General features: G+C 36.4%; 1 protein-coding gene across 4 annotated transcripts in view; it reads right to left on the reverse strand.

Annotated features, from left to right (window-relative positions):
* Positions 1–12,500, reverse strand: part of LOC136829874 (rhotekin-like) — a 211,300-nt gene that overhangs the window by 113,723 nt on the left and 85,077 nt on the right. For all 4 annotated transcript variants that reach the window (XR_010850518.1, XR_010850517.1, XM_067088937.1 and 1 more), the window contains exon 2: positions 6,444–8,108. Coding sequence is in view for 2 of the 4 variants with exons in the window: in XM_067088937.1 (XP_066945038.1) it covers positions 6,444–7,403 (960 nt within the window). In the remaining 2 variants the exon portion in view is untranslated. The remainder of the gene's footprint in view (positions 1–6,443; positions 8,109–12,500) is intronic.

Raw genomic sequence — 12,500 nt, forward strand, 5'->3', positions numbered from 1 at the left:
GGAACAATACAAAACAAATCAGAATTTAAGAGTGAAAAGAGGGAGTTGGAGCGGTTGGACAGCAAGACGAAGAGATGCAGAAAATAAAGGCGATGTATAAACAATTATCAGAGAAGTTGGACAGCAAGACTGAGGAAAGGCAAAATCTAAAAAGTAGGTGCAGCTAGGGGCCGAATGGGCTCTGCCAACACCCTTTAGTAATGCCTACAATAAGCCCACCTATAACGAAGATTAGGTTGCCTCTTCTCATACTAGAGCACTTAAGACATAATCCTAAAATCTGGAACAAGAGGATGGCAATCTAAACAAGAAACACAGAGGAAGGCAGCATAGTTCCAAAGTCTGGTAGTATCTGGTTTAAAAAAAATCAAAACGCCTAACTCGCCGTCTATAAAGAAGCCTTAATGTGCAAACAGAGCTCACAGCATACTCCTATAATGTCTGGAATAATAGGCCAGTAACCTAAACAAGAAACACACGGGAAAGCAGCAAGTTCCAAAGTGTGGTAGTACCTGGTTAAAAGAACAGATTAAAACGCTTCACTCGCCCTCAACAAACAAGCCTTAATTGTGCAAAGACCCTTATCAGCAAAGCCTTAACCTCCTTCAGCCTGTTACAATAAACAATAGGAAATAGAATTTATGCCAAAGGCCAAGTGCTGGGACCTAGAGGTCATTCAACACAAACGGAAAACAGGCGTAACGGGAGGGAAACCTCGCAGTTGCACTACGAATCAACCGTTAGGAGAGGGCTGAGGTTATTAAAATGGAAGAGAATATGAACGGAGGTACAGTAATAGAAATGGTTGTAGCCAGGAGCCGAAGGGACGGTGCAAAGAACCTCAAGCAGTGCCGACAGTGCACCGCACGAGGTGCACTGACGGCACTAACCGCCCTTCGGGGCCGTTACGAAAAAATCCCTCGTCACGATAACTGAAGGTGGCGTGTCTGTGTTTAAACCAGGTGTGTGACAAGGCTACAGCATGAAAAGCTAATTAAGCAATCAGGTGTCTTAATTAAGATCTATCGACGCTCCCATACACTTCTATTACGCCAATTGACGGTAAATAGTACACTCCCAGTGGGAAATAATTGGTAATTAGTTTGTACCCGTCTGCATTTACTTATACTAAGTTACATACGTATAGCGATGGTGAGGTTAATTACATATATATATATATATATATATATATATATATATATATATATATATATATATATATATATATATATATATATGTATATACATATGTACATATATATAAACATATGTTTATTATATATATCTATATTTTATATCATACAGATATATTATACATATACAGTCTCATGTATATATATATATACAATACATATATACATATATTTATTTCCGTTCATGAAAATATTTTCATAGAAAACGAAATCAAATATCGAATCTAAGTACAAAAGCATAACGAATTTGAACAACAGAACATTGGAAAAGGCATTATTATTATTATTATTATTATTATTATTATTATTATTATTATTATTATTATTATTATTATTCACAAACCAATTTACTGAAGGGAATCACATTATAAAACAAATAATAAAGTGAATATCACTGAAAAATTGAAAAAAAGACCAATAAAAATAAACGTAGGTAAAACAAAGTCACCTTGTGGGACCCAGTGGCATAGAAAATGGAATTTTCTCAAACAAACGTCACGCTTTGATACATAAATCCCACGGAAAAGAGAGAGAGAGAGAGAGAGAGAGAGAGAGAGAGAGAGAGAGAGAGAGAGAGAGAGAGAGAGAGAGAGAGAGAGAGAGAGAGAGAGAGGGATAAGTTTTATTAAAATTATTAAGAGAGAAAGAGAGAAAGATTAGTTTCTGTAAAATTATTGAGAGAGAGAGAGAGAGATTCGTTTTTGTAAAATTATTAAGAGAGAAGGAGAGAGATTCGTAAGAGAGAGAGAGAGAGAGAGAGAGAGAGAGAGAGAGAGAGAGAGAGAGAGAGAGAGAGAGAGAGTTTGAAGGTCGCACTGGAAGAGAAACCAAAGCAATTCATGTAAAATCTTTTCTCGATTGCATTTCATTAGCGACCTTTATATCACCATGGCAGAGTATTATACCTCTGGAAAAACTGCAACAGGAAGAGAATTCCACAGCCTGGGAAACGAACCAATTCAGCGCGAACAGAGGAACCAACAGTGACCTCCAGCACCCGAAATTTCGGGGAAAAAGGCACGGGAAAGGCGACGAGATTTTCGCGACTAGAACAGAATAGAATATAGAATTTGGACCAATGGCCAAGAGCTGGGAGCTATGAAGATTAGAAATGTGTAACAAAAGTGTGTGGAAAGTCAGATGGAAGAAAGAGAACGTGAACGGAGATACAGTAAAAGGAATGAAAGAGGTTGCAGCTAGGGGCCGAAGGGACGCTGCAAAGACCCTTAAGTAGTGCCTACAGTAAACCACGTGAGGTGCACTGACAGCAATACCCCCCCTAAGAGATTTTCGCGACAAAAAACGACACTTTTCTCACGTCAGTATATAAATAGTAACAAGAAAACCTCAAAACATAATAGAAAAGAGAAATACAGACTTTTTATTATTTATATATAAGTACAGTTAGTAATACAATGCTTCACTGGCCGTTTAATTACAATACATTATGTCTATATTTATCATCTAGAAAGAGAGAGAATTTCCAGAATTTTACCACTGCCATTTATTATGAGCTAAGCACCATTTACTTAGTCTTTCTATACATTATATATATATATATATATATATATATATATATATATATATATATATATATATATATATAATGTATGTATATATGTAATATATATATACATATATATACAATTTTATATACTTATAAATATGTAAAGAGAAAAATATAAAAATTTGTTGGTTATATATAATTGTATATTATAATGTGTATATATGTACATATATATATATATATATATATATATATATATATATATATATATATATATATATATATATATATATATATATATATATATATATACATATAATATACCATTATACATAACCAACAAATTTTTATATTTCTCTTTTACACATTATTATTATTATTATTATTATTATTATTATTATTATTATTATTATTATTATTATTATTATTATTATTATTATTATTATTATCAAAAACACAAGCCCAATGTTCTACCACTGAGTAAATTATAAAATAAATTTTCTAGCGTGACAACACTCGCTAAATTCCTGTGGTTCCAATTTAGGTCATATTTCAAAAGGAGGGGGGTAGGAAGGGGAGTAGGGAGGGGTCCCTGCGGTACCTGTCCTTGATTACGTGTATGCTCAGGTAACATAATTCAGGTGTGCGCACGCGCGGCTTTCTTTCACATTTGCGTAACGAAAAGGAGTCCGGTCTATGAACTTGCGTGCGCATATTCTCAAGAGGAGGTTCTCTCTCTCTCTCTCTCTCTCTCTCTCTCTCTCTCTCTCTCTCTCTCTCTCTCTCTCTCTCTCTCTCTCTCTCTCTCTCTCTCTCTCAAACGACCCACACTCTCTCTCTTTCAAGGAGACTAACACCCCCCCTCTCTCTTTCTCTTTACGGCAACTCACTCTCTCTCTTTGAAGCAACTTTCTCTCATTGAAGCAACTCTCTCTCTCTCTCTCTCTCTCTCTCTCTCTCTCTCTCTCTCTCTCTCTCTCTAGCCTGAAACCGCGCCTGACACTTGCAAACCTCGTGTATTCTTAGGCGTGGCTATACGTATTACGGCCTAAAACGCCTCATGGCTAACATTTCTATATTTCTACACTTCTATATTTATACAGAAGCTGCCTTGAAGTAGTACCTCCTTGCTATAACTGACCCTTCCAGCCTCAAGTGTAAGTGTACCTACAAAGTGTACAAGTGTCGAAAGTGTGTTATGCCTCTACCAATAAAGATAACTGGTAATTAAAATGTTTATTGTTGCTATAGTAATGAAAATATTCATCGTTACAAGCAATGAAAACATTTAATTACAGTAATATGAATAATTATCGTTACTAGCAATGAAATTAAAATATTTATCTTTACTAATAATGGAAATATTTATTGATGCCGGTCGTGAAAATAACATTATTATCGCTAATAATGAAAAAATTTACCTTTATTGAAATATTTATCATTACTAGTAAAGACCATATTTATTGATGCCAATAAAAAAATTTATCATAAAAAGGGAATCACTCGAAGAATGATTTTACAGATTCCATCCAAACCCGTTCGTCCATTCTCGAGACAATTATTAACAAGTAAAAAATGGGCTGCCGAAGTTTCTTCGGTGCAATCCGGTTTTCTGTACATCGCATAATCAAGGTCATCGCTGCTCGGTGGTGGCCTATCCTATAATTGCCAGAAGCACGATCATGGCTAACTTTAACCTTAAATGAAATCAAAGTTACTGAGGCTAGAGGGCTGCAATTTGGTACGTTTGATGATTGGAGGGTGGAAGATCAACATACCAATTTGCACCCCTCTAGCCTCAGCAGTTGTTAAGATCTGAGGGCGGACAGAAAAAGTTCGGACGGACAGACACAGCCGGCACAATAGTTTGCTTTACAGAAAACTAAAAGCTATGTCGCTCAACATACGTATAACTTTTTCTGTCCGCCTCAGATCTATACACACATATATATACAGAATATATATATATATATATATATATATATATATATATATATATATATATATATATATATATATATATATATAACCTCACCATCCCAACGTATATTATTTAGTGTAAGTAAATACAGAAGGGACCTTTGAGTATTTATTATTATTATTATTATTATTATTATTATTATTATTATTATTATTATTATTATTCACAAGATGAACCCTATTCATATGGAACAAGCCCACCACGGGTGCCACTGACTTGAAATTCAAGAAGCTTCCAAAGAATATTGCGGTGTTCAAGAGGAAGAAGTAAGAGGCAGTAAGAGGAGGTAAAGGAGAATACAGAAAGAAGAGACCCCACTTATTAAAAAAGAAAAAAAATAATAAATAAAAATGTACTAAAGTGCAAGGAGAATAGTACAAAGGTAGTAATACATTGCATCTTCGCCTGAGCTTCCGAAGTTCCAACTGCACATGCCTACAGCGCCCCAATTGACGCGCACTGACGGGGCCAACCCCTACGGGCCCTTATTAGTAAGGATAGCCAAGAATTATAAGTATTAAGTCTTTGTTTTTGTAGCAGGACACACACCAAGGTGGAAATCATCGCACGAGAAGGTCCTCTTAACCTGGCGTCACATTTTCCACACAAAGACACCCGTGATTTTCGCCCGAGCCAACTGACGGATGTAACTCATTTACGAAGAATTTCAAAATGACTATTATTATTACTATTATTATTTTCATTTTCGTTTTTGAAAGGGAAGAATTCTCTGCGAGACCCTGGCGGTGTAAACTGATAGCGTGAGTCATCCCTCACGCCCTCGAGGGCGTCAGTTTATGTAAATAAGGAAAAAATGAAGTGTTAATCCATTTTAGTTTTCTGAAAAGCAAACTATTGTGCCGGCTTTGTCTGTCCGTCCGCACTTTGTCTGTCCGCCCTGAGATCTTAAAAACTACTGAGGCTAGAGGGCTGCAAATTAGCATGTTGATCATGCGCCTTCCAATCATCAAACATACCAAATTGCAATTTGCAGCCCTCTAGCCTCAATAGATTTGATTTTATTTACAGTTAAAGTTAGCCATAAACGTACTTGTGGCACCGATATAGGTGCTACTACAGGCCACCATCGGACCGTGCCTGAGTTTCATTGGCCGCGGCTGAAAATTTCATACGGCATTATACGCTATATAGAAAACTCGATTGCGCCCAAGAGTTTTACTGGGTAATAATGAGGCAGGAGAAAAAAGCTGCAATAATAAGTGCATTACACAACGGAATATAGAATTTAGAACAGAACTACAGTTAAACACTAGCCTTATATCATTATTACAAAAGCTATAGTGTTAAAAATAACGGTTTGTTTTGGGCAGGTGTCATTCCTACCTTAAGAGGGTCAACGTACCTGTAAAATTAACTTTGCAAAAGTAGCATAATTAGCTTAGATTAACATAAATGGGTTCAACAAAACTGCAGCTAAATTCTGGTCTTACGATAAGACTGCAAAAGCTGAGGGTGTTAAAAATATATTATATGTGGAAGGGCTTGTTTTGGGCAGGTGTCACTCATAACTTAAGAGGGTCAACTTACCTGTAAAATTAACTTTGGAAAAGCACCATAATTAGATTAGATTAACACAATTAGATTCAACAGAATTGTAATCACACGGTACTCTTATAACTACAAAATACAAAATAATATAATGGGCTGAACACCACTGCAGTCAAAAACTCACCTTATAGTTACAAAATCAAACATACCAAGTAAAAATGGATATAAACTTCCCAAATTGTAGGACACGTACCTTCATATCTGCCCTCCTTCGCCATCTGCCCTGGCGCATGCCCAGGGCGCCCCTGAGGTTCCCGGAGCCTTCCTGGAACCTCTCCATGGCCGCCCGGAGGCTCTCCTTAATGTCCTCCTCCTCCTCCTCCTCCTCTTCCTCATCCTCACTCTCATCCTCGCTGGCCCTCCCTTCGTCCTCCGAGGACGACCCGAAGTAGTCCGAGTCCTGCCCGTGGTCGAGGGACGTCCGAGGGGAGGGCGTGGGCGAGGTGGAGCTCAAGGAGGACTCCGAACTGAAGGAGTAGTCGCTCGTGTGGCTGATCTTCCTCAGGAGCAAGGAATCCGCGTCCTCCTCGCCGCCCTGCCCACGCCCCGGCTCCTGCCCGCACCCATCCTGAGCTCGGGTGGTGCACATGGTACGCCCTCCGGCGTCCAGACTCACGATGGTGCTGTAGCGCCGGGTGGGCTTTGATCCGGAGGCCCTCTTAGCCTTCCCCTCCTGACGGGTGGTCGACGTTCCGGCGTCGCCGTCGTCGTCGACGCCGCTGAAGGTGATGACCGTCTTGTGGACGGGTTTGAGCTCGCCCCCTACGAGTCTGTGAGGGCCGGGAACTGCCGAAGACAGACTCCCGCACCTGCAAGCGTTCCCGCGACGGTCGACTTTGGGTACCTCCTTGCCAAGGACGTTGCTGCAGAGGCAGCACACGCGCTCGTTCAGAGGCATCTCCTGGAATGTGGTGTCCTGGGCTGGAAGGGACACCGGCTGCTTCATGACAGGTAGTGGCTGACTGGGGGATGCCCCTGAATGAAAGCGAGATTCTGGGTGACCTGGCGACGCTGGGGAGGCCAGAGGTGGAACCACTGGACTGGGGGCGGTTTCCCCCTGGATGACAGGGCCAGACATGTTACTCAGGGATATGCAGACGTTGTAGAAGACGGGTTTTCCACAGGACCACGCTTCGCCTCCTATGCCGGCCATTCTATGAGTGTCAGGTGTTGATATATAATTACCTACTTCAACAAGAGGTTTCTCTTAACCTCTAATCCTCCTTCCAAAAGTACCACAAGGTCTGGAAGATTCTGGAAGTCTCCTTTGTAAACCCCAAGAGATCCTCTTTACTTCTAATCCTTCTTCCAAAAGTACCACAAGATCTGGAAGCTGCTGGAAGTCTTCTTATAAACCTCCAAATATTCTACCCTATACTCACAGGTATCAAAGTACAGGAATATATCAATTTACAAAAAGAGTTTTTCCCAGTCAACAAAAGACAGATCTTTCCTTTTGACTCATTCACTTTTTGTAGTATTTCCAAACACACGCACACAAAAAAAACTGTTCTCTTCACAATATCCTATTCCATATATCTTGTCGAGTTCAGGTTGTTTTTCTTTTGAAATATACAATTTTTATAGATTCCTCATGAGGGAAAAACATTCGAGAGGCAGCTGAAGGAAAAAATAAGGGGTTCAGAAGAAAAGGGTTTTTTCTTGAAGGGCGAGAGAGCGGTGGGCCTATGAAATTTCGGGTATTTTTTATGAATGAGGTTTTTTTTGGAAATCCTGGAGCAATACAGTATAGTCTTTTTATAAAGTTTTCATGACTTTCAAAACGCACTCAAGTTTTAAACGTCGTCAGTGGTGCACAGGAGTTTTAAATATATTATAAATACATAAATAGACTTTCCTGAAAATGAGAAATGTTGATTATTTTATTCGGATAAAAAAAAAAAAGGATTCATTATAATCAATTACCGGTACACATACATATAAGCATGTGTGTGTATTATATATGTATATATATACATATAATATATATATGTATATATATATATATATATATATATATATATATATATATACATACATATATATATATATATATATATATATATATATATATATATATATATATATATATATAGAGAGAGAGAGAGAGAGAGAGAGAGAGAGAGAGAGAGAGAGAGAGAAATTAGCACAATAAAACTCGCTTTCTAAGACCACAGCGTATGTATATATTACCAGATGTCGTTGGAAAACATAATAAAACATGCGCAGCTTCTCACTTAACGAGAGAGAGAGAGAGAGAGAGAGAGAGAGAGAGAGAGAGAGAGAGAGAGAGAGAGAGAGAGAGAGAGAGAGAGAGATCCCTAAAAGTTAATGTTCTCTCTTTACGGTGTATGCCGCTTAAAAATTGTTTTTTTTTTACTCGATTAAATTTTTGTTAAAGTACGTCAAAATAAGAACAATTTTCCTTTGGAAAATATAAACAAAAACAAAAAAACGAAAGGTCCTAAATAACCTAAAGTCATCTCTCATCTGTACCATTAACCCACAGTACTAAAAGTAGAATTATGTATATGTATACATGTGTGTATATATATATATGTATATGTATATATGTATATATGTATATATGTATATAGATATATATATATATATATATATATATATATATATATATATATATATATATACATATACAGTAAATACAAAAAATTTTATACTACTCGCAAGCGTCTTCAAAGCCTAAGTTCTATTTCTTGATACGTTGTCTTAAGCCTTTATTGTTTTTTCTACTATGTACGAAGATCCTTCATTTCTACGCCAAGTTTGTTAAGCCAGTAAATGGCGTTTGTGTCTTGTTCAATAATACCCTAAATAATCACGAAGGCTGCCGAACTTTGATAATAATAATAATAATAATAATAATAATAATAATAATAATAATAATAATAATAATAATAATAAATTATTATTTTTTTTTATTTTTTTGTCAATAATGGCTTAAGTAATCACAAAGGTTGCTGATCTTTAATAATAATAATAATAATAATAATAATAATAATAATAATAATAATAATAATAATAATAATAATAATAATCTTCATTGTGGTCAATAATACACTACGTAATCACGAAGGTTGCTGACCTATGATAATATAATAATAACAATAATAAAAATATCCTTTATTTCAGCTCAGGCCCACGTGTACAGAATGATGATACTGAGAGCACTAATGTGTACAAATTATAATATACTAAAATCATACTAAATACACAAATTTAACCATTATTAAATATACAACAACTACACACCATACACCACACCAAGTATCAAAACAAAAGCGGTGTTTATTTTTTTGTATAGTATTATACACCATAACCACAATTGCCAAATATTGAAGGACCCCTCATTGCAATCAATTGCAAATTGGCGTGAGGAATTTCTCTCTCTCTCTCTCTCTCTCTCTCTCTCTCTCTCTCTCTCTGTGTGCCAAAGTGGGCGATCACTTAACCGCAAAATGATCGTCAGACAACGGTCACGGTGAATCACGCAAGAATAAGAGGGAAAAATTTTGTCGAGAAATATTCTAGCAAAAATTATTATTATTATTATTATTATTATTATTATTATTATTATTATTATTATTATTATCAACTTCTAGTTGAAGTTCAAATTAGATTTTCCTCTATATAATATTGCTGCTTATAATAATAATAATAATAATAATAATAATAATAATAATAATAAAAATAAAAATAATACAAATAACTTTATTTTCAGTCTTTCAGACGGAACAAGGCAATAAGGCACTTTACAAAAACGAGGACCCATAAAACAAAATTGCCCTAAAATGAACCTTGAAATAGTACAGTGCAAAAACAGAAACAGGCAAAAATGTCCCTCCCCCACAAACAAAAGGGCCCTATCCCACAAGAAAAGAGTTTGTGGCCTCCCACCCCCACCCTCAACAGATGAAAGACAAGCTTCTTGCAATGAGAGAGAGAATGTGATTAGGGAAATAATGATATTACTAGCAAACTCTGTGATCAATGTCTAAAGTAATATCTGTAAAAAAATGCGCCCAGTCTTCTATAAAAAAAAAACCCAAGAACTTCTCAGCTTAACTCCACAATACTACTGTAATGACAAACATTAAACTGCCAAATTTTCTTAATACTGAAGTAGTTAGAAAATCATTTAAAAGGGCATAACTACAGAAGCCTAACATAATAATAAGCAGATTACGCTATCAAATTTCCTTAATTACTGAAGTTAGTAGAAAATTCCGTAAGCAGTGTCTGCAAAATAAATGCACCTAAGCTTCCATTAAACCTTGGATCTTCTGGGCATAACATCAGAAACCTGGCAATGATTAGCACTATATTGGATCTTCTGGGCATAACATCAGAAACCTAGCAATAATTAGCACTATATACTATCAAATTTTTTTACTTACTGAAATTAGCAGAAAATATTGTGAGCACTGTCTAAAGTGGTATCTGCAAAATGCATATAATCTTCTATGAACAACTTTAGAACTCCTTGGCATATCTCCACAACCCTCCTACAATGACAAGTAGATTATACTATCAAACTTTCTTGATTCAGCTACATAAAACAATGTAGACACAAAAATACAGAAAGTGAAGAGAGCAAAGTAATCAGCAGGCCATTCCCGTGGGCGGATACACGCTGTTCGAGTCTTGTACAGAGCCATTTTTTGGGAAACTGTCTTACGTTGCAGTTGAGTAAATCAGTTGCGGTGGAAAGAATGGTAACTGCGCCTGCTGTATTGTTCAGCCACGAGATTTATGGCCAATACATTACCCTAGCGTTACTTTTACACATTTTCTTAAAGCTTGGATGCGCTCTCGGCAGTTTTACATCAGTCATGAAAACGAGAGTTCGTGTTTGCATAACTATTTTTGCTTTGTTCTCAATTTTCTTTGTATTTCGTAATGTTTCAGGATTTTTATCTTTCACGGTTACGATTCTTTAATCATGAAGCTAAAAGTTTCTGAAAGACCCAGATCTCACCTGGAAGAGAACTACGAGAAGAGAAGCTAGAGATGAGTGGAGATTCGTGGAAGTGAAAGCACAAGAAAGATGTGAGTAGCATATTTTAAACAAGTCAGTGTCATGTGGATGGTGTCACACTAGTGGGGTGAGGATTATTTCATTACATACATATATATATATATATATATATATATATATATATATATATATATATATATATATATATATATATATCTCAGTGGATCTTTCTTTTTGTCTGCCCGGGTGGGGGCAGGGTAGGTAGGGGATTGGGAGGGTGGAGGAGATATGACACATCCACCCCCCTTCTGCAAACCTGTTTGTCCGCCCTGGGTGGGGGCAAGGTAGGTAGGGGATCGAGAGGGTTGGGGAGACATGATAGGCAGTGCCGGGTTCCAGGGCAGCGTAGCCCGCGCCATCAAGCTCGTATATATGTTCTTATAAGCATATTTATATAAATTCAAATTATATATATATTTCTATTATATATATATATATATATATATAGTATATACTTTTCCGGAAAGCGAGAGAGAGAGATAGAATCTTGCCAGAGCCAAGAAAAAACAAAAAAAAAAAACAAACACAAGAAAATACGCAAAAAAGAAGCCCATTTAAAAACACAAGAACTTCGCCTCCCAATCTCCAGACAGCTTCTTTTCCCTTGCAAACATTTTTTTTTCTATACTTTTCCGAGCTGCATTTACCGCGGGCGTGGTCTGAGCGATTCCCCAATTTCCCCGGCGTCGTGGAAGCGATTTTAACATTTTTAAACTCCCGCAAACGCTCGGCTTCAGACGGTAGAGCGTGTGTTCTCGAACGCCGAGGCCCCCTCTGTGATTACGAAGAGGTTGGGAAGTCACCTCCGTAATGGCTGTGCGTTTTGGTTTTTTAGCTTTTTCTCTAGTTTCCCCGACGAGAATAGAAAACGGAAAGTGACGCGAGAGAGAATTTCCTTTGAACTTCCTTCTTATATATATATATATATATATATATATATATATATATATATATATATATATATATATATATATATATATATATATATATATATATATATATATATATATATACATATATATATACATATATATATACATATATATATACATATATATATACATATATATATATATATAATGTAATATATATATAGAATATACTGTGTTATATTTTGCTTTGGAACTCTCTTCATGCTACAATCTTCCCAGACAATTATATCTATCATTATTCAACGGGCAAGTCTTCTTCTCC

This window comes from Macrobrachium rosenbergii, chromosome 45, assembly GCF_040412425.1.
Source record: "Macrobrachium rosenbergii isolate ZJJX-2024 chromosome 45, ASM4041242v1, whole genome shotgun sequence".
NCBI classification, from domain to species: Eukaryota; Metazoa; Arthropoda; class Malacostraca; order Decapoda; family Palaemonidae; genus Macrobrachium; species Macrobrachium rosenbergii.